This window comes from Leuciscus leuciscus (assembly GCF_965113295.1).
Source record: "Leuciscus leuciscus genome assembly, chromosome: 1".
Taxonomy (NCBI): Eukaryota; Metazoa; Chordata; class Actinopteri; order Cypriniformes; family Leuciscidae; genus Leuciscus; species Leuciscus leuciscus.
The window spans coordinates 61,706,762-61,729,216 of record NC_138725.1 but is presented as its reverse complement, the minus strand read 5'-3'; the positions used below and the strand labels follow the sequence as shown (position 1 = coordinate 61,729,216).

General features: G+C 37.2%; 1 protein-coding gene and 1 long non-coding RNA gene across 2 annotated transcripts in view; one reads left to right on the top strand and one right to left on the bottom strand.

The window, feature by feature from the left end:
- The window catches only part of ep300b (EP300 lysine acetyltransferase b), a 42,979-nt gene that overhangs the window by 12,535 nt on the left and 7,989 nt on the right, over positions 1-22,455 (top strand). Inside the window, 14 exon segments of the mRNA XM_082165969.1 lie at positions 1,853-1,961; positions 2,063-2,194; positions 2,615-2,732; positions 3,009-3,177; positions 4,453-4,551; positions 4,651-4,739; positions 4,820-4,972; positions 6,820-7,293; positions 11,634-11,855; positions 11,967-12,120; positions 13,011-13,129; positions 16,171-16,410; positions 17,589-17,677; positions 20,223-20,303. Coding sequence (XP_082022095.1) covers positions 1,853-1,961; positions 2,063-2,194; positions 2,615-2,732; positions 3,009-3,177; positions 4,453-4,551; positions 4,651-4,739; positions 4,820-4,972; positions 6,820-7,293; positions 11,634-11,855; positions 11,967-12,120; positions 13,011-13,129; positions 16,171-16,410; positions 17,589-17,677; positions 20,223-20,303 — 2,248 coding nt within the window.
- On the bottom strand, positions 471-22,455 carry LOC309496082. Its single transcript, XR_014204956.1, has 2 exons — positions 21,309-22,455; positions 471-806 (listed from the first exon to the last, which is right to left on the bottom strand). It is a non-coding gene; the product is annotated as an uncharacterized lncRNA (long non-coding RNA).

The window sequence follows — 22,455 nt, the reverse complement described above, 5'->3', positions numbered from 1 at the left end:
AAATATTACTTTATTGTAATATTGTAATATTTCAATGTAAAATAAAATAGAGTATTTATGGATAGGATAATATAATAATAATAATAATTTTATTTTACGTTACATTATTTTACAATTATTACACTTCTAATATTTATGGCTGTCTTAATTTCTTCATTTTCAAACCACCAAAGCCCCTAATGCTTCTCTTTTAAGCGCTTCTCATTACAAGAATGATGAGATGCATTAAGCAAATGCAGATGCAGAGATGGAGTTTGTGTGGAGCAGCATTTACTGTAAACCGAGCTGCTGCAAACTCCGGCAGATAATGAGATTATCATGCATATAAACACACTGAAACATGCAAGCGCATACATTTAATTAAATTGAAACGTTTGCATTGCAATTTCTATAAAATCACATTAAGCCGTATCGCGATCTTGGTGTACATCCTTACTTACTGTAAAAAAATAATAATTCATACTAATTCATGGCTTGTTTTCCAGTACAAATATCAGATTATTCTTAAATCAAGATGCACATACTTCAGATATTAAGTCTTGTTTGCTGAAAAAAATAATTAAAGGTACAATATAGATTTTTTGTAATAAAATATCCCAAAATCACTTGCATGGTGTGATATATTTCCTGCAGTTGTGTACTTACAATATCCCAAAAGTTCCCAAAGATTTTTAATTTCAGAGAAATTCCATTTTTAAATATTGGCTCGACCCGGTTCATTTGTCGCCTGTCTATGACGAAATATCCGCGTTATCCCTGGTTTCCGCTCGTACTGCCATAGTAACCACAGCGACAGACGTGGACAACTGCGTTACGTCTAGCGGCACGCTCACGCTGTTGTTGTTTCGTTCAAACATTATGGACCATGACAAGCCGACTTTGGGACAAAAGGAGAACTAAAACGAGGATCAAAATCAGCGTGGCGTTTTCGAGATGCCGAGAGCTTTATGTACATGCTACTCTGCATGTACTTTATTAGACAGGTGAGCATGTACTTTATGCACATGGCTCTTGCATGTGCTTTATTAGACAGGTGAGCAAATGTACATAAAACTAATCAATGTTAGAATATGATCATTGTTATTCTAATGTTGATCTAGCTTACTGCTAGTCTCATACAGACAAACTAACACATAGAATAACATTATAACTTTCAACACACTCAAATGCAGTTTAGTGTGATAGCGTAGACCAAGTGAAACAGCGCTGCGTTACCTCACAAGTTTCATTCGTCTAATAAACTGATCCGTGTGAGTATTAATTCAGCACTGGCGTGTAGTTCGGTAGAATAAAATGTCCTTATTCCTTTATATCCGCGGGACTCGCGTGTGGCGCTGATATCTGTCCCTCATTAGCTATCGCGCCCTGCTTTATTCTACAGTCATGTTAAAAACATCAGTGATCCACTCATCCATAAACATTATTAGATCCATCAGCATGACAGCAAGTCCCATGATTCCGCTTATCACTGCGTCATCAACCAACGGCTCTGTTACTGGAAGAGGTTAGCGACCCCTAGCGGAGAATTTTTTTACATATTGCAGCTTTAAGTAGGTTTATGCTTAAAACAAGAAAATATTTGTTAAAGGGTTAGTTTGGCCAAAAATGAAAATTGTGTCATTAATTACTCTCCCTCATGTTGTTCCAATCCCGTAAGTCTTTCGTTCATCTTCGGAACAGAAAGATATTTGTAATGAAATCGGAGAGCTTTCTGTCCCTCCCATAGACAGCTTTGCAACTACCCTTTTTAAACCTCAATTTTATGAATAAACAAAAAAAAAAACTTGTTTTCACTTTGAATTAAGTTTATTTCGCATGTTTTACCTATGATGTCTTATACTGTGTTCCCCAGCAGGTGGGAACTCAATGGGAGTGAACGGTGGAGCCGGGGCGGCGATGACGAACCAGCATTCGGGAATGTTGCCTGACGGCATGTTGCACAGGAACATGACGGCTCAGAGGTACTGAACATCACTGCGGTTCAGTGGACCGGCACCTGGTTTAAATAGTTGGTCAATGAAAGTTTAACGTTGATGTTTGATGGGTTGTCTCTCTCTTGCAGTCTGATGAATGACGCCTCTGGTGTTGGTAACATGGGTTCTGTAGCGACGGCCACGCCCCCCTCTGCAGGAATGAGGAAGAACTGGCATGAAGACATCACACAGGATCTCCGGAATCACCTCGTACACAAACTGTGAGTGATACACCCACACCCACACCCACACCCACTTAGACCAACTACTGTAATTTTATGCACCCATTATTAGAAATTAATGTCGAAAATGTTTATTAAAAATGGTAATATTGTTAAATATTATTACATTTTAAAATAACAGGTTCAATTTGGAATATATTTTAAATTGTAATTTATTACTGTGATGGTAAAGCTGAATTTTCAGCATCATTACTCCAGTCTTTGGCGTCACATGATCCTTCAGAAATCATTCTAATATGATGATTTCGTGCTCACTCTCCATAAAATGTTTTAAAAATCAATATGTACCAATCACACACAACTGGAAAGTCACATATAAGGTGCTGTTTAATTCCATGAGCTCGTTCTCAGTCACGTGTGTGTGTGTGTGTGTGTGTGTGTGTGTGTGTGTGTGAGTAGTGTGCAGGCTATCTTCCCCACTCCAGACCCTGCAGCACTGAAGGATCGGCGGATGGAAAATCTTGTAGCTTATGCACGCAAAGTGGAGGGTGACATGTATGAATCTGCAAACAGCAGGGTAAGAAAACGCTTGCACAGTCAGTCTCATGTCTGTGGGTTATATTTGGAGAATATATGAATGAATTGACAGAATCACTTGTTTCTTCATTTTTTACCCATGACACAGATCATGGACAGAACACTGAAAAAAACAGCCTAACCAGGCATAAAATACGTCCATACATTTTTCTGTCTTCACTAAAAGCGCACGAAAAAGACTTTGAACTGAATCAGTGTACATGTTTTAAACCGAATTGTAAGAATGATTTTCTTCATGAATGTTTATCTCTTCCAGGCGGAGTATTACCACTTGTTGGCGGAGAAGATTTATAAGATTCAGAAGGAGCTGGAGGAGAAGAGGAGAACCCGACTGCAGAAGCAGGGTATGGTGCCAGCTCAGCCTGGCATGCCCAACAGTGCTCTACCTCAAGCACCAGCTGGCATGAACCAGGCACAGCTGCCTAGTACGTACACATACACACCTGCATACAGCCATGTGTGGCTACCCGTCAAAATAAAAACTTGATGCATGAAACGGAAGTTGAGATAGTCTTTTCTTCCCTTTTGTGACGTCTATTTGAGTGAAACGGCTTCTCAAACAACAACAAAATTTTGTCCTCAGGGAATTGATTGGATGGTTGTGGTTTGCTATTGCTGTGATGTCATGCGAGTGACAGTTTGTCCCGCCCCCGCGCCAGTAAACACATCATCAGAGAAGAGAAGAGATGACATTGCAAGAGGGCTCCGGAAGTCATTTTGATCAATTTACAAGTTTTTACTTTTGAAAAATATGAATCCGCACGTATAAATCTTTCATGGTGACTTTAACGTTTGTAAATTAAGACTTAAATATCCGTATTGATAATTTTACAGCAGTACTATAAAATAATATAATTTTTTATTTCTCAATTTCTTATTTTAAGATACAAAAATTGGAGTATTACAGTATTATTTTGTTTAATATATATAATTTAATAATAATCACAATAAAAATCCCAATTAATATTATTTTATACTGGATTATTTAAAAATAGTTTTTTTGTTTCTGTTTTTTAACTCACTTTATGGTTACTGAAAGAGTTTTGAGTTGGTTCCTGTAAAGAGTTAACCCAAAATATCGTCCAGCTCTGAAAGGATCAAAAGCTCTAGCTCAAAAAAGTCTTCAGGAGTAAAGGCCCATTCACACCAAGAACAATAACTATGAAGGTAACGATAACTATATTAGCGTCCACACCAACACATGAAATTGTTATTTATTTTTATTATAACCGCGCGCTGCAGTTTTGTTGTCTGTTGCTTTTAAAGCTCAAGCTCTTTAAAGCAGGATGGATTCTGATTGGCTGTCAATGTTGTTATCGTTCATCAGCTGGAAAAAATAGTTTCTCTGTGCCATTTATAGTTTTGGTGTACATTCTGGTATTCTTTGATATATTTAGAATGATTTTTAGAGCTATATCTTCATCGTTGTCTTTATAGTTATCGTCCTTGGTGTGGACGGGCCTTAAAAAAATAAATTCCCAACTTTTATTTAATTTTGCACTCACCAATAAAATCACCCCACTCATTCTAGAATGATTCATTCTTTAGAAATGTAGCTATTAAAGTCATCCGGTGAACATTCCTGTATTATTTCGCAGAAAAAGTACATATCACATAGTTGCCGCCCGAGCGCAATCGGATACAGATTTTTGTTATTGATCGCATGGAATGGTTGTAATGGATGTTCTGATCTCCCCTAGATGGTCCCCATTCAGATCCGCCCTTAGTTCAAGCCCCTGGACCCAATCCGATGGCCAACCGCATGCAGAATCCTGCTGGTATGGCACACTCACTAAATGGTCTGTAGTTGAAGAACAGTTCTTTTGAACATCCTTAAATAAGTCCATATTTTTGTGTTTGTCTTTTTTTGTGACTTTCATTCTCGCTCACCCATGCAGGAATGAATCAGTTTGCCCAGGTGGGGATGCAGCAGCCAATGGGTCAAAGGGCAACGCCGCCCCTGCCGATGGGAACAAACCTCAATCAGGTAAACTCATTTGTGACCTGAAGGGGAACGACTGATTTAACTTAAAGTGTTTATTTGGTGTCTTTATTGTGTATTTTTAGATGAGTATGCAGGGAACACCTCGAATGGCTCAACCCAACGTACCCCAGTTACAAAACCAGTACATGCAGAACCAGTTTCCAGGCACGGGTGCCGGACTGGGCCAGGGTGTGGGTGGCCTGAACCAACCTGCAGGGCAGGGAGCCATACCACAGGTCAGCTATTAAAGCACATTCATATCATGAATCATTAGTACAGTACAGTACAATAGTTTGATGTCAGTACAGTTTGATGATACAGTTTGATGATACAGTTTACAACTCAATACAGTTTGATGTCTCTAATGCATCTAATACTTTAATATGATTCGTCTTTTGGTGGTTATAAGAGTGTATAACAGTTTTTCTGTTATAATCTCTTGTGAAAGACAATAAACATTGACTAACATGCTCAATTTTTAATTACTTGTTCATTGAGATTTAGCATAACTTGAGATTATTAAGTTAGAATTGTCTCATTGAAACCTCTTTTGTTTCATGTTTCACCTCTTGTGTTTAGTAATGTTGTGTGTGATTTAGTGGTACTTAAGTATACTCATAAAACTTAATGTTAGGGTGGAAATAAGGATGGATGATGTAGCCCAGCATTAACATTGAAAAAAAACAAAAAAAAACTGTTTATACACTATTATTTAGGAAGGACACATACAATTGATAAAAAGTAAAGACATTTATAATGTTACAAAAGATTTCTATTTCAAATAAATGCTGTTCTTTTCAACCATCACTGAACTAATTTAAAGGGATAGTTCACTTTGAAATAAATTTTTGGTATGTTTTAGCTTACCTCAAGGGCATCCAAGATGTAGGTGTCTTTTTTTCCGCAGTAGTTTCAATTTTGATATTTTTAGGTCAAACCGTTCTTGTCTGTCAGTCATATAATGCAGGTCTATGGTCATTATCTCAAAGAGCATGCACAGAGTCCAAATTAAAACAATTCCCCGTCGTCCAAATTAAACAATTCCCCATCGTAAGTACACATTGATGGCCTAAGACACGAAACGAGCGGTTTGTGTGAGAAAACGAACAGTATTTATATCGTTTTTACCTTTTATACACAGCCATGTCCGAGTGATCTGATCTGATGTGTACGCAGACTGGTGCATAGACATATACACAAGATGTCGCCTTAAAGACATTCGTTCCAATGAACTGCCGTAGACCAGGCGACATCTAGTGTGTATATATCTATGCACCAGTCTGCGCACACGTCAGATCAGATCACTTCGACATGGCTGTGTATAAGAGGTAAAAACGATATAAATACTGTTCGTTTTCTCACACAAACCGCTCGTTTCATGTCTTAGGCCATCAATGTGTACTTACGATGGGGAATTGTTTAATTTGGACGACGGGAATTGTTTTAATTTGGACTCTGTGCATGCTCTTTGAGACAGTGACCATAGACCTGCATTATATGACTGACAGACAAGAACGGTTTGACCTAAAAATATCAAAATTGAAACTACTGCGGAAAAAAGACACCTACATCTTGGATGCCCTTGAGGTAAGCTAAAACATACCAAAAATGTATTTCAAAGTGAACTACCCCTTTAAGCTGGACTATGACACTATTTTCTTCTAGATCTGCTTTATAGCATAAACAAACCCTGTTGCATTATTTTCCTGTTATCACTGTAAAGCTGCTTTTAAACTATCTGTATTGTAAAAAGCGCTATATAAATAAAGGTGACATATTTATTTATATGTTCCAATATACATGGTTATACACAAACATTTTAATGCATGAGGTGACCCAAGTGAATTACTGAATCAGTTATTGAACAGATTCATTGTAACTGATGGTTCGAAAGAACTGATTAGAGATTGGTGAAACAAGAAGCAGCCATGAAACAGTCTTCAGGAAACTTGTGATCACTGCAGTATTGATGTTATAGCACCAACAAAACTATCAGGAATATGTCGTAAAAAATAAATGGATCGCCCAGCTCTTGATGTGTAGTAATACCACCCAGTTAACTCTTGTCTTTTTCCTCTCTCAGAATCAGATGCCCACTCCTCCATCGCAGGCAGTCAGAAGTCCAGTTGCTCGAAGTCCAGTTGCTCAAACTCAGTCTGCAGTCTCTGGCTCTGGAGCCGCTGTTGGCCCTCAGGGGCCTCCGTCCAACCTCCCCCCACCTGCTCCACAGCCTGGATTGCATGCGCACTGTCCTCCCTTACGCCAAAACTCCCCTTCTCCCGCTCGCAGCCGCACCCCTACCCCTGCCCCGCACCAAACGCCCCCGCAGTTGCCGGGTAACCAGACTCCCCAGCCCCACACCCCCACTTCTTCAACCACTATGGCCCCACCTGCAATGCAGCTGCCCTCGATGGCACAGGGGGTGGGCTCAGAAAAAGCCAGTCAGCTACAGCAGCAATCACATGGGGGCGGAGCCGCTGGAGGCCCCCAAACAGGGCTAGCGTCATCTGTGCCTTCCCAGAACGCCCACGGGCTTTGTGCACACCCACACACTCCTGTGAGTATCACAATCGAGAATGTGTTTGTTTAGGGTGTTTTTGCTTGTATCCTCACATCTTCTCATAGGTTGACTTGTATGTCTCACTGAATTTTTGTTTGGATCTGCTATTAATTTAGGGCCCTATGATTTCCGCGATGCGGAAAATGCAGACAAAATTGTGGACCCGGAATTTGGTCAAATTTGGATGAAAAGATCAGATATAGGGCTTTACAAATGTTTGTGAATGTATAACCCCAAAAAGACTGCTATTGAAATATTTATTCTGCGTGTCTCTGTGTAAGTGAATGGAGCAGTTTTGTCTGCTACACACTTACTCAAGCACGCGTGCCGCTCGTGGTGTTTTCAGCGTCTGTCGTCTCGCTATATGAGGACAGTCCACTTAAACTTCATCTTCAGATACACAAAGGATCTCAAAAGTCTTCGCTACAACTCCGCAAAGCAAAGGTTCTTAAAATGTATTACTATTGTACAGTAGAATGGACTTCTAAAAGTAATAACAGTAATAATACAGTTTATTGAAACAGTATTTTTTAAATATCACAGAATTCCGTCCATGTTTTTACTTTTTATTTAAACTGTAAACCATTGTGCAAGACGTCTCAAGGAATCGTTCAAATTTAATTTTATTAAGGCTAAGGTCTGTTCACACCAAGAACAATAACTATAAAGTAGGGCTGTCAAGCGATTACATTTTTAATCGAATTAAGTACATGATGTGACGATTAATTAATCTAATTAGTATAAGAAATGACCCCCAAAAGATAATTTTGAAGTCATTATGGTGTTTAAATGAGAAAAGGATCAAATGGACATTATAAAAAGTAGTTTTAGAAAGAAATATTTTATTTTATTCAACATAGAATTTATTACACCAATTTTTAAGCTACAACAACCATGAGCGTGAGTAAATGTAAATAAAATGAATTAAAAGTTTTGGCCAAACTATCCTAGCCTGGAAATCCAGACCTAAATCTAAAAGATTAATGGTCTGGCGTTGACTAATGAAAATCGCCCAGCTTGAGGGGCGGCACCAAGCATGCATTTGAAAATCTCACTGCATGCAATAGGATAACACTGCGACCAATCACAACAATAAACCCCATACGCTTAGCTACCAGCGGAGCTAACTGGTAGATTAGACTCTTGCCGTATCCGGTCGGCAAAACAGCAAAAACGTCCTTCTTGCAAAGGAACGATTCGAGCGGCGTCTTCTGTTCCTGTTTTAGATAAAAAGCCATGTCTAACTTGTTCATTGTAGCGGCCAAAGCCGTTTCAAACAACTGGTGTTCATCCATAGCCATCTTGCAATGTTTACTAATGACTTCGACGCGCTGTCGTCATTTGTTTAGCTCGCCTCTGGCCCGCCTATATCAGATAACCCGATGTGATTGGTGCAGCTCAGATCGAGGGGCATATTTAATGAGCATCATTACTCAACACCAGAGTAACTCGCTGAGCAAATTTAACTTGTGCTTGCCAGGGTAAAACTATCCTCAAAATATGAATTTTTTTTTTTAATGAAATGATACACTAAATAAGAAACTGCCAGTAGGTGGTGGTAAATGTCTATTTTTCTCTCAAATGGCTGATTCATTCAGGAATTAAGCCTCTCTTTATGAATTGGTCATTTGAATCACTGGTTCACCCGATTGATTCACTCAAACCATGGATTCATTCAGAAGAGAAACACCACTGAGTTCTGCTCTGACTTTATAGATAATATTTTAGTCTGCAAAACTGAGCAAAAACAGACTATCGTGTCTAAAATATAACACTATATTAACTCATTCTTCTTTATTGAACTGTTGTATAAAATCAATATCACATTTACACTCGTGCTATTCGGGACAAATTGCCCTGCTTCATGTTCGTCACCAATCCAACTGTATGAAACAAATGTAAGATGACCAAAGTAGGTCTGGGGCTGGGCTGGTGCATTAAATGTGTTAGGTGCTAAATCATTTTAGCATGTTATTTTTCCATAACTAATCGACAGTTAATAGTCGATAGTTAAATCGACAGCCCTATAAAGATAACTATAACAATATCTATATTAGCGTCTACATCAACGGACGATATCGTTCTATTTATTCTAAGCATGCTCTGCAATTATGTCGTCTGACGCTTTAAATGCTCAAGCTCCTTAAAGCTGGATGGATTCTAATTCGCTGTCAATGTTTTGTTCAGCAGCTGGAAAAAAATTGTTGTGAAAGTGATTCCAACGATATGCTTTGTAAGCACCTAATTGCATATGCATTTGTAGCAGTTTCCCTTTCAGACACAAAATTGATGGGAGGAGAGTATTTAAATGAATCACGCAAGATGATTTACTAAGGTTTGCGCTAGTCAATTTACTGGTATTTGCGCCGTTATTTACTGCCCAAAAAAAGCATGTCTTAAACCAGACGCTAATTTGCGCTGCTCTTGCTGGATTGTGTTGGTCATTATGGAAATGATCCGGCTGTGTCTGTGTTCTTTAATTTGCGCATCGTCAGTAGATCACGTGCAGAACTTTACATTCCCATCTGTGCTTTTTTAGAATGGCTCTTGCACGCTAATTTACCCTGTTTAGAAAATATGGCCCTATATCTTTATCATTATAGATATTGTCCTTGGTGTGAACAGGCCTTTAAACTTGAGAGCATTCATTTGATTACCACAATTCTTTTGATAATACATTTGTATTAAATAATACAACTCAGAATCCAGAAAAAATCTAACAGACAACAGATATTCTGAAAGAATAAATCATTTAATAGAGCGCTATTATTGTTGAAAATAATAATGCTTACTAGTATGAATGTAATCCAGACCATTCAGGTGACCTACCAGCATTAGTTGTGTTGCTTCACTGCCATTCACAAATCCTCTCCCGTGGCACACTTCAGAATCTCGCTAGAAGTAGGTCATCCGGGGACTTTTTGCCTATACTCTTTTATGAGTACTGTGTATTCGTACATAATACTTTTACCACATACCGTTTTTTGCCTACTATATATTAGGGAAGTATGCAATTTTGGGTGCAGCCAAAAATTGGGCTGCACGCAGACGTCCGCGAACCGTCCTGATGACAAAAATTAAGCCTCTCGGACAGTCGCAAAACGCAGACGTCCAAAGTATACTTTGGGCTTTAGTGTCTCTTATGTGTCTGTCTGTTCTCTCTTATTCTGTTCAGCAGTTCCTTTGTCAGATCCTCCTTTTCTTTGTCACTGGCTGTTCTCGTGTACGCAGACTGGTGCATAGATATATACACACTAGATGTCGCCTTGTCTCTACGGTAGGTCATTGGAACGAATGTCTTTAAGGCGACATCTAGTGTATATATCTATGCACCAGTCTGCGCACACGTCAGATCAGATCACTTCGACATGGCTGTGTATAAGTGGTAAAAACGATATAAATACTGTTCGTTTTCTCACACAAACCGCTTGTTTCGTGTCTTGGGCCATCAATGTGTACTTACGATGGGGAATTGTTTAATTTGGACGACGGGGAATTGTTTTAATTTGGACTCTGTGCATGCTCTTTGAGGTGGTGACCATAGACCTGCATTATATGACTGACAGACAAGACCGGTTTGACCTAAAAATATCAAAATTGAAACTACTGCGGAAAAAAAGACACCTACATCTTGGATGCCCTTGAGGTAAGCTAAAACATACCAAAAATTCATTTCAAAGTGAACTATCCCTTTAACTCTTGTCTGCACTTGTTTGGGAAGTAAAGTAACATGCACTTGCATTGTAGCTGATGACGACGTCATTAATTCAACGAAACGTGTGTAGGGGATAACAGCGGTGAAGATTTGATAAGAGCGAGAGTGAGCGTTCCGCGTAAGTGAATGTAATCAGAGCAGCAAATGAATGACCCGAAATCAGCCGTCTCCTCGAACAAGCCCGTTTGCGCGCATCAGAGAAGCCGCTTTCTTGCAACATACGGTGACAAGTGCCATTCACTCTTCTGCCCATAATAGCACCATATTAAATAACACTCTACACGTTTTTGATGACGCAAGATGACCGCAAATCCGTGGGGGTTTGATAGAACTGAGTAAGTGTGAAACCAGACCAACGCTGCGGGAAGCTGTGGAACAATTGCTCTTATATTAGATTTTGTTTGCTATTGGCTGTTCTCTTTTACTCGACTGATTTCTGTTGACTTGTTCTAACATTTGTTTCTCTATTAGCTCCTAAGCTGCTGTTGTTTTTTTTTTTTGGAGGGGCTGTTCCTACTGACTTTTGTTTGCCATTGACTGTTCTCTCTTTCCTCCTGACTTGCTTCTTGTTTTGGCTACTTGCTCTTACGCTGCTCCTCCTTTTGTTTGTTCCCATCCTCAGCTGTCTCAGAAGTCGTCTCTGACTGCAGACGGTCAGGCCTCAACTCCTGCATCGGTCAGCAGTGCTGACCCTAGCTCACAACTGACATCATCCGAGCCCTCCGCCCCACTTGACCCCAAAACTGAGGTCAAGCAGGAAGAAGAGGATGAGAATGAGATGGAGGATAAGGCCTCAGGGAAAATGGCCGCCATGCAGACTGAGATTAAGACGGAGAAGCCAGAGGTGAGCAGGAAAACACACTTACATCTAAAACAAAAATACACTTTTACATCTGTTAAATCCGAGACTTCATCCGAGATTCATTCCCTAACCTTATTTTGATTGGTCTGCTAGATAAAGAAGGAGGAACCCGCAGGTGATGAATGCAAGACAGAACCAATGGAAACATCGACTGGGTCGACAGCTGAGGACAAGAAGCCGGAGGTCAAAACCGAACTCAAAGAGGAAGAGAACAGCACTCCCGCAAACACACAAAGCAAGAAGAAAGGTAAAACAAACTCGTCCACACATTCATAGATACTTTTGTTTTAGGGTAAATCTTTCATCCTTAAAGGTGATGTGGCTTTTCTATGTTAAAATACCTTTGCAAGTGTAATGTGCTGAGAAAACTATATGCAAGCCTTAGGTAGACTGTAAACGTGGTGCTTTCGAAACATTGTCATTTATATATACCGGTATATATGTGTATGTGTCATTTTTAAATCAATAGTTTAAGTTCGATTGTCATTCACAGTGCTTCATGGGATTGTAGTTCTTTCCCTCATTAAAACTATCAAATACACGGTGTTGTACCTCTGTCTTTTTGTCTAATTTCCTAATAATTGTACTTTAAATCAAAGTGTGTAATGTTGTGATAGCTGGTTTATTTGGTTCATTGCTTATATCTCTTAAAGACTTTCAAAAAGTACATATGGGAAAATACGTCTGGATCCAAGGCCTCGCTCTATGGTGTGAGTTTAGCGTGGGACTTTCTGTTTCTTGACTACCTGTTATACCGGGGGCTGTTTGGGAAATGTTTTTTTCATTATTCTGTTTGGTGAAACTAGTGGCACATGAATAATATTCTTCACCTTTAAGGATCCTACAGACGTTCTTATATAATTTGCATAAATTCATTAACCAAAGCATCTTACAAAAAGGGAAAACACCATTGTAATTCATTTTATATGGTGTTAAAACTATGGAAAAACATCAGGTCTCATTGCATGAAATCTACTAATTCTGATCTAGAATCAGCAGGTGCTTGTTCATATTCCTTTTTCGCAGTTTTAATATGAAGGACAAACACTGCTTTGAAATCAGTACTTATGATTTTCATATGAATATGTACCTGATTCCTGACTCTGCTGCTTCCTTCATTTCCTTCCTCTCCATCAGTCTTTAAGCCCGACGAGCTCCGCCAGGCTTTAATGCCCACTCTGGAAGCTCTGTACAGACAGGACCCAGAGTCGCTGCCCTTCCGGCAGCCGGTGGACCCCCAGTTACTGGGAATACCCGTACGTATTCGAACTAGTAACAAAACTAACCTGGTAAGGGCCTGCGCTGGCACGCATTATGCTACAAACAACCTAGCACTTTTCAGTTCTAGTCTCATTACCTTTTCTTTCTTTTTTTTTTTTTTTACCTTTACCCCTCTCTTCCTCTTCTGCCTGCTGTTGTCTCGTGTGTGTGAATGTGAGAGAGACGTTGCAAATTTGCTTTTGTAGCGTTTCTGTCAGAAAAGAGTGAAAATAAGGCAGCGCAGACTATGAACATCTGTTCTTGCGGTCAATGTGTCTTCATCCCGTAAAAAAGACACATCAGGAGGATTTAAAACCTTAAAGCTGATGTTTGCCATTCTTTTCACATTAAAATTTTAGATTAATGTGCTGATGTGACTTGAGCCATTTTTTTGACCAGTCCAACAGCACAACTTTGATTGAACCAATGGGGTTGGGGTGGGACTAAATTTATATATATATATATATATTTTTTTTTTGTGAACCAGTGGCTGACAGGATGTTTGGGAAACTTGTTTGAAATTATTATTATTTTTTAATCCAATGGTGATGTTAATGCTGCAAATATTACAGACTTAAGCTTTTAATTTTGTTTTATTTAAGCAATTTACTTAAACTGAGGAATGTTATGTAGTTACACTGAAATGGTGAAAATGAACTGCCACTTTGAACTTGTTTGTTTTGAATCTTATCAACAAAATGAAACCGCTCTGAATGATCTCATAACCTGTGCTGGCCTTATTGTCTTTGTTCGTTTAGTGTAGTTTTTGCTGTCATCTGCTTAAACTCCATGTAGCTCATTATTTTAACCTGAGCTTTGATCCATCACATTTGTTTTATTTTGCCACATAAAAGCCTCATGCTAAGTCTACCATCAATCCCCAGAGTTATGGCCAAATTTTTTATTTTATTTTTGGCTATAACCAGCATAGCAGATTAAAATATATACACTGATCAAGTACAATTGGCTTTCATTTGTGTTAAATAGCCACAAATGTTTATTGTCATGTGTTGCATGATGGGATCAGTTGACTGAATATGAGTTTCCTGCTATTCTGGTTATTTTGCTGCTTTAGCAGTGATTTGATGAAATGATGCACTGGCTCCATTTAAGGTATGACAAGCAAACAATACAGACAAAGAGAGTGATGTTTGACCTAAAATTTTAACTTTCGGCACCATTTTGCAGTTAGCCATCCCACCACTGCCACCAAATATCACCAAAAATACAAAGTAAATTTGAACAAAATGTCTACAAAGATCCTCGTCCAGTTATCAGCTAGACAACTAAAAAAGTCAGACATTTATTGGTCAAAAGGTGTGGGAACCCTGAAGATAAAATAACTCTATAATTTTCATGTGTAACTTAAAAGTGCTTATAATGATTCTGGGTTTATTCACTCTCTTCACTGGTATCAGATCAGTGTTTGTTCATGTATGTTTGTTTGAAACACCTGTTTGTCCTGGCATTGGTGTCGCCCCCGTCGCGTCAGTTTGAAGGACTCGTATGGTTGTGTGGGCCTAGATCAGGTGACTATTGTAAACACTGTAATTTCAATATTTTAATAGATGTTATTGCAACATGTCAGATACTGCTGGTGGTTACAGGAACCATGCAGAGATCGTTTGATATGAACCAAAACCTCAAAGTAAATTGCTGTAAAACTCAAGTTTTTATTAGCATCACAAGTCAATAAAAAAAAATCCTCTTTGTGGCACACAACCTGAGTACTGTGGGGTCGACACCTTGAAGGAATGTATTTTTACTGTGTCTTTGATGATTTGTGCTGTTGGACTGTAAAGAAGGGAGTCCTGCTGTGCTTTGTCGTGTAAACGCTCATAGCTGCGCTGATGTAATTTAATGTGTCTGTGACGATATCACCTCGCTTGTGCTCACCTCAGCTTACTGTACCCTAAACGCTAACCCTGCCAACATCACCCCCTAGAAACCCTGTTTGTTTGGCGAAATGGATTCATTTTTCATCCAGGCTGTCCTCCAGATGTGAAATGAATACTACTTGGATTTAAAATTAATAAACTTTTGCTTAAAACTAAAAATGATGACAGAGCAATGAATTACATTCCTAATGGTTACAGGGTGAATCTCATGAAGAAATACCCGGATCATATTTCACCCCAAAATCAAAAGAAAAACAATAAATTATATTTAGCATAAAGTAAATCAAGTTTATTTTTGGGACTTTTCATTGCCATTTAAGTGAAATTACTGAACTTAAATATACGAACTTGATAAAAATGATCATTCTAGAAGAAAATTTCAGATGGCACTTAGAGGCTTTTGCATCTGAACTCTTTATATATATATATATATATATATATATATATATATATATATTTATATATATTTATTGTGACACTTAAGCACATCTGTCTTAATTTTTTTAATCTAGATTAAGAAATATATATTTTTTTTGTTATCATAACAATAATAATAATAATTATTATTTAAAATCATCATTTTTTTTTACTGCTAATACTTCTATGATGTATACTTTCAATTTAAGCAATATATCAGTACCGCGTGGGGAGGTTAATTGTCATTTAATACAATGATATTAAATTAAATTGTCTTAAAGTCTTAAAAGTTTGCTTGATTTTCTTTACGCAAAATATAATTTTCCAGGCATTTCTTGACATTTTCAATGCGATTCAAACTACTATCTGACCATATTATGTTCAAATATCTTTGCCCACCCCAGTTCGTCTGCCATCGCTGGCGCTGGCCCAGATTTCTGTGTGTTTTTCTGTGTGTGTGGGAGAACGGGAGATAAATAGGGTACAGATTTGAGTGAGGCAGTGGGAGTCTGTTACGTTTTTCTCTGTTTGTGCATGTGAACCTCTTCTACAGCGCTCAACATTGTCCCCCTGCACCCTCTTCTCTCCCCCTGATTCTCAACCCGCCGGGCCACCATCCATCGCTGCGTCTGACTGGAACTTGATTTCATCTCATGATGATAATGACAATGATGGCCTTCATCCTTCACGCTGCTTGCTGTGGTCTGGACTCCGTCCTCCAGGACTACTTTGACATAGTAAAAAACCCGATGGACTTGTCCACTATTAAGCGTAAGCTGGACACGGGTCAGTACCAGGAGCCCTGGCAGTACGTGGACGACGTGTGGCTGATGTTCAATAACGCCTGGCTATATAACAGGAAGACGTCACGGGTATATAAATACTGCTCCAAACTGGCCGAGGTGTTTGAACAGGAAATAGACCCCGTTATGCAGGAAATGGGGTACTGCTGTGGAAGGAAGGTGAGCCGTGTGTGTGTGCATCACGGTTTTTGTGATGCACATTAATTAGCATTAATGCTAATAATAATCATTATTTTTACTGTTATTATATTTTTTTATTATTATTAATGTGATAATAATAATACTATACGAACATGATTAAATATGTTTGGTACTATACAACTATCATTAGTAGTATCATTGTTTTATTATTATTATTATTAGCAGTAATTCTTCCAATGCATTAAATGTGTGTTAAATGCTTATTATTAGCATTAATAATGTAAGTATATTACAATTACAATAAAAATTAAGTATATTGTAATATACTACCATTTAATACAGAAATGTCATAATTAACTCATTACTACGATTCTTCCAGCAAGCAGTAGTTAATATTTGCTTTGAATGTATGTTATATGCATTATTGTGATATAATTGTGTAAATATGCATTATTATATTATTATAAATACTTGCTATTGTTATTTATTAATATGAATTACAATAAACTACCATATTATACCAAACTTATTTAAAAAGATAACTATCATTAGTAGTATAATTGTTTTATTATTTACAGTAATTCTTCCAGCAAGCAAAATTGCAATGCATTAAATGTATGTTAAATGCTTATTATTATTATCATTAATAATGTAATATACTACTATTTAATACCAAATTTAATAATATAACTTCTTATTATTTTGAAATATACAGTGATTCTTCCAGCAAGCAGTTTAGTTAATACTTAACATTAAATGTATGTTAAAATGCATTATTATATGATTATAAATACTTACTATTCTTATTAATTAATGAGATTTTAATACACTATCATATAATACCAAACTTATTTTATAATAGACCTATTATTATTATTGTTAATTAACATACAATGATTCTTCCAGCAAGAAATGTATGTTAAATATGTACTATATTATTATAAATTGGTACTGTTTTTATTATTATACTTTATTTTTTATTTTTTTATTAAATAGAAATATGACAATCAAGGACAATTGTTATGTACAAAAGCATTATGCCACTTATTACAGTGTTTCTACCACGTTTAAGTTGTGGTGTTTGGCACATTGTGAGGTGGATTGTGGTTTATTGCTTTAATATCATTATCTGACCAAAAACCCCACTCTCTTTCTCTTTCTTTGAACCCCTTTATCCCTCTTTTTCCGTCTCTCAGTTGGAGTTTTCTCCTCAAACTCTATGCTGCTATGGCAAACAGCTGTGCACCATCCCCCGAGACGCTGCGTACTTCAGTTATCAGAACAGGTCAGTATTACACACACTATACACTATATTCACACTACACGCATAATCACTCACACCCTTTTCTTAATCCTATGCAGTATAGCCATTCAAATATTGAGTTCTCAATTATATTAGAGTAAGAATAACCACTTGAAAGTTCAAAGTGACTTAAATTGGGTCTATAATTGCACATACAAACTGAAGCAAGTTATTATATTCATAAGAATAGTTATGTTGCCTGATGGGTAATTTACTGACCTCATCAGGCATATCATCACACATTTGCATTTCAGCCTAAAATCAATTTCATGTGAAGCAGCGCAGCGGTAGAAGGAAGTGTTCGGAAAGCTGTCGGTTTTCTGAACACTTTCATAAACACTTTAAGACACACACATTCAGATGTGATAGATGTTGTGTTTTTTTGTATGTTAAAAGATTCAGGTGAGTATTTTTAAAGTGGTGAGAGGTGTGCTTTGTGAAAATGTAAATGCTGTTCTGCTGTGAGCACACATTTCCCACATCAGGGTGTTGTTGAATTTCAGGCCTCTTGATTTGACTTTCGGTGGCAAAATAGAGCACATTTCACATCTCTGCTCTTTTTTCTGATTTTAAATGGCCATTTTAAAGAGGGTCTGCATTTTTGTCTCCAATTCTGTTTTGAGGTTTTTCGTTGATGTTCTCGCAGTTAACTTTTATTGGCAGGTGTGTTGGCAAGTATTTGTGTTGATTACCTCAGTTGGTAGCTATGAACACAAAAAACAAAGTGCTAATAAGAAGGATGCACTTCCTCTTATGCGTTAGTGAAAATCATTGCCAATTTTCTGACTTGCATCATCTTAGTCTTTGCCAGGCGATTAAGAGTTTTGTGGTTAGTATCTTTCACCAGAATTACAGGTTTCGGCGCTAAACAAATAAAGTTTTTTTTGTTTTAATTTGGCTACTTTAGAGTTAATATGAAGCTCACTTTAGTTGTATAAAATGATACTAATGTATGTTAATGCTACTATAGTATATATATATATTTTTTTTTTTAAATCGGCATAAAATCAATAATAATTATTATTTATAATAATATTTTTGGCTTTACGCAGATTTTAATTAAATATTTGTTATTTAAAATCCACAAAAAGGCAACAATGGTGATAATAAAATAATAATTATTATTATTATTAAAACATTAAAAATAAAAGTTTATATTATAACATTTTTAATGTTGTAGTGATGATAATAATAATCCAAATAATATTATTTAACATAACATTAATTTGTGTTATATATTTTATTATTTTTAGTAAAACATTGAAAATGTTATATTATAACCAATTACATTGTGTTATGTTAAGCTTTAACTTTTTTCTATTTTATAAATAATAAAAATGATGTAATATAACAACATTAATTTGTGTTGTTGTTGTTGTTATATTATAATTTTGATAATTAAAATCCTATTAAAAATAAAAGGTTATAACATAAACGGGATATATAATTTATTATTATTTTTAGTAAAACATTGAAAATATTATTTAATAACAATTACATTGTTATAAGCTTTTATATTTGTATATTTTAATAATAATAATAATAATAAAAAAGTTAAGATAACATTAAATTATTACATTTGGATTTTTTTATTAAAATGGAGCACAATATTGTTACATTAAAAATAAAAGGCTGTAATGTAACAACACTGTTATTATTATGTAATTGCATTGCCTTTTATGCTGCATTTAAATAAATACATTTGTATGATGCTCATGTCAAATCTCAATGATCAGTCTTTATGCGAAATATCCTTTTTTTATAGTGATTTTTAGGGCGTCATGTGACCTGGATATGTTTTTTGAGATTGACACAATGTATAATATAAAAATTTCTGAAAATTGGCTAGTTCTTTCACAAGAGTTCATGCTGCCAACTTCAGGGTGTACTAACTGTTCATCTGTCACACATTTTGTTTTGGTAATGAATCTTGGGACCCTCTTTAAAATGCACTGGAAGGATGATGGGTCTCTGTTGCTCCTGTTCTCATTCTTCTCATTCACTCTGTCCATTGTTGTCCCTCGCTCCTCTGGGCATCACGGTTGTTTTGGAGCTCAGTGGACGTGAGGGAAGACCGTCTATGCTTTGCCTCGGCTTCCTGCTCTCTCTCTTTTGGTTTCATTTACTACTTCTACATCTGACCCACCCCTCCACCTGTCCAACACTTAGCTCTTTGTCCCTCATAACGGTTTTGTTTCTCACACTTTTTTAAAATATTCATTCTGCCCTCCTCCTCCCCCCTTTCTCTCCCTCCTTTTTTAACGCTTGTGATGTCTGCATTGGCCTGCTTTGATGTGACCAATCATCCGCTCCGAAATTTACACGCAACCAATCAATCAATCTGCCCACACAAAATCCCTGCTTCATGATTGGCTGCTCCCGGCGACGAACCTGCCTTCTCCTGTGTGTGCCTGTCTCCTGGCCTGCCCTGCCCTGATTGGTGCCTGCTTCCACGTGCCCTCACTGTGATTGGCTGTGCTCTTGGCGAACGGTCTAGTTCACCCAAATATGGGCTTCTTGCTGACAGGTACCACTTCTGTGAGAAGTGTTTCAACGAAATCCAAGGGGAGAATGTATCCCTGGGGGACGATCCAACCCAGCCTCAAACGTGAGTAACCCATCAACAAGTTTGTGTTTCAATCTTCTACTTCATTGTTATTGCCATGATGTTATTCCTAGGGCTGGGCGATATGGCCAAAAAAATCATATCTCGGTATTTTTTGGTTAAATGGCGATATACGATAAATATCTCGGTACTTTCTAAATTTTTCTATTTGGATAAAGAAAATCTGTATTTATAAAAAAAAAATATATATATTTCACATCCTGCCAAATGATATCCTACAAACAATGTTGATATTGAAGGATATGGAAACAAATATAGTGAATGTAGGCTATGCAATATATTATGTGCAAAAAGGTGGTTAAAATCACATTACATTCTAACATTGTAACATTACAATCTAAAAACAAAAATAATGCTTTTGTTTTTAAATTGACTAAAGGTTAAACTAAAAATGAAAATAAAAATAAAATATACTTGTAGGTTTAAAATTCTCCAACAACAAATATTTTAGCAATATGTATATTTTAGTCAAAATTATTGCGCTTATATTCTATTGTGCTCCGTCTGTTTGGCGCGCCGGCGCTCATTCACGGAAGCTTGAATTTTAGCAGAGATTCACTGGCAGAAGCTCGTCCTCTCCTGACAGTGAAATGGACATATTTGTTTGACTTTCTAACATGTACAGATGGAGAATACACCTGTGAAATGTATGTTAAGCACTGAGGAAAGCACCACATCTTAAAGCCACAATATGTAACTTTTTTTGCTTTAAAAATAGCAAAAATCACTATATCTATGTTATATATATTTTTTAGTTGTGTACTTACATTATCCCGACTGTTTCCAACAACTTTCAAACCAGGATAAATTTGTAATTTAATTCGAGAAACGTCCCGTTTCTTTATTTCCGTTTTGTCGCCGTCAATGGCGTCATATCCGCGTTGTCCCTGGTTTCCGCTCGTACTGCCATGGCAACCAGAGCTATGAACCAGAGCCCTCTGATAGTAACCAAAGCGACTGACGGTAGTTCGCAATGTCTATTTGCACGCTGTTGTTGTTTCGTTCAAACATTATGGACCATGGCAAGCAGACTTTGGATACAAGAGGAGAACTAAAACGAGAATCAATATCAGCGCGGTGTTTTCGAGATGCCTAGAGCTCCCATAGACAGTATATAAACGAGAGCTCCACGTCCGAGACTTCGACCGCTTCTACATGTACTTTATTAAACAGGTGAGCACATTTACATAAAACTAATCAATGTTATATAGCTCAACATGATGAAATGTTAGAACATGATCTGTATGTTATTCTAATGTTGATCTAGCTTACTGCTAGTCTCATACAGACAAACTAACACATACATTTCAACACATTCAAATGCAGTTTCGTGTGATAGTGTAATGTTAGACCAAGTGAAACAACGCTGCGTTACGTCACGTTTAATTTGTCTAATAAACTGACCTGTGACTGTGAGTAGTAATTCTGCACTCGCGTGTAACGTTAGTTCGGTAGAATGAAATGTCCATATTCCTTATATGATAGCTGATAGCTGTCTCTTAGCTATCCCGAACTGCTTCATATCACAGTCATGATAAAAGCATCGATGTATTCAGTCATCCATAAACATTATTAGATCCATAGATTAGATCGGTCGGCTTGACGTTGACGACAAGATCCATAATTCTTGCAAATGTTGCGTCATCAAACTACGCCTTTGTTATTGTAAATAGGTTAGCGACCCCTAGTGGTGAAAAATTCCATACTGTACGTTTAAACTCATTAAACAGCGCAAGTATTTTATCTGTCAGTCAGCAACAGTATCTTTCAGAGCATCTGACAGGGCAAGCTGCTTAAAACTTGTTAACTATATCTTACCAGTTATTTTGAAGCCCTTAATATAAGCTTGTGTCATGTTTAGGACAAACTGTACTAAGTACTTTCACTGCAGGAGCTCACACTGCGTCCTATGCTATTTTTCAGATGTGCTCATATCAAACTACTGTATCGATATAAACGGTATTGCCTCATTCCATATCATTTAAAAAGATTATATCGATATATCGTACAAACTCGATATACCGTCCAGCCCTAGTTATTCCTCAGTATCTCATACCGTTGAGCATTTGTTCAGTGATTCTCATGACCCACTCGATTGGGCGGCCTCCTCTTCTCTCTGTCTCTCGTTTTCTCT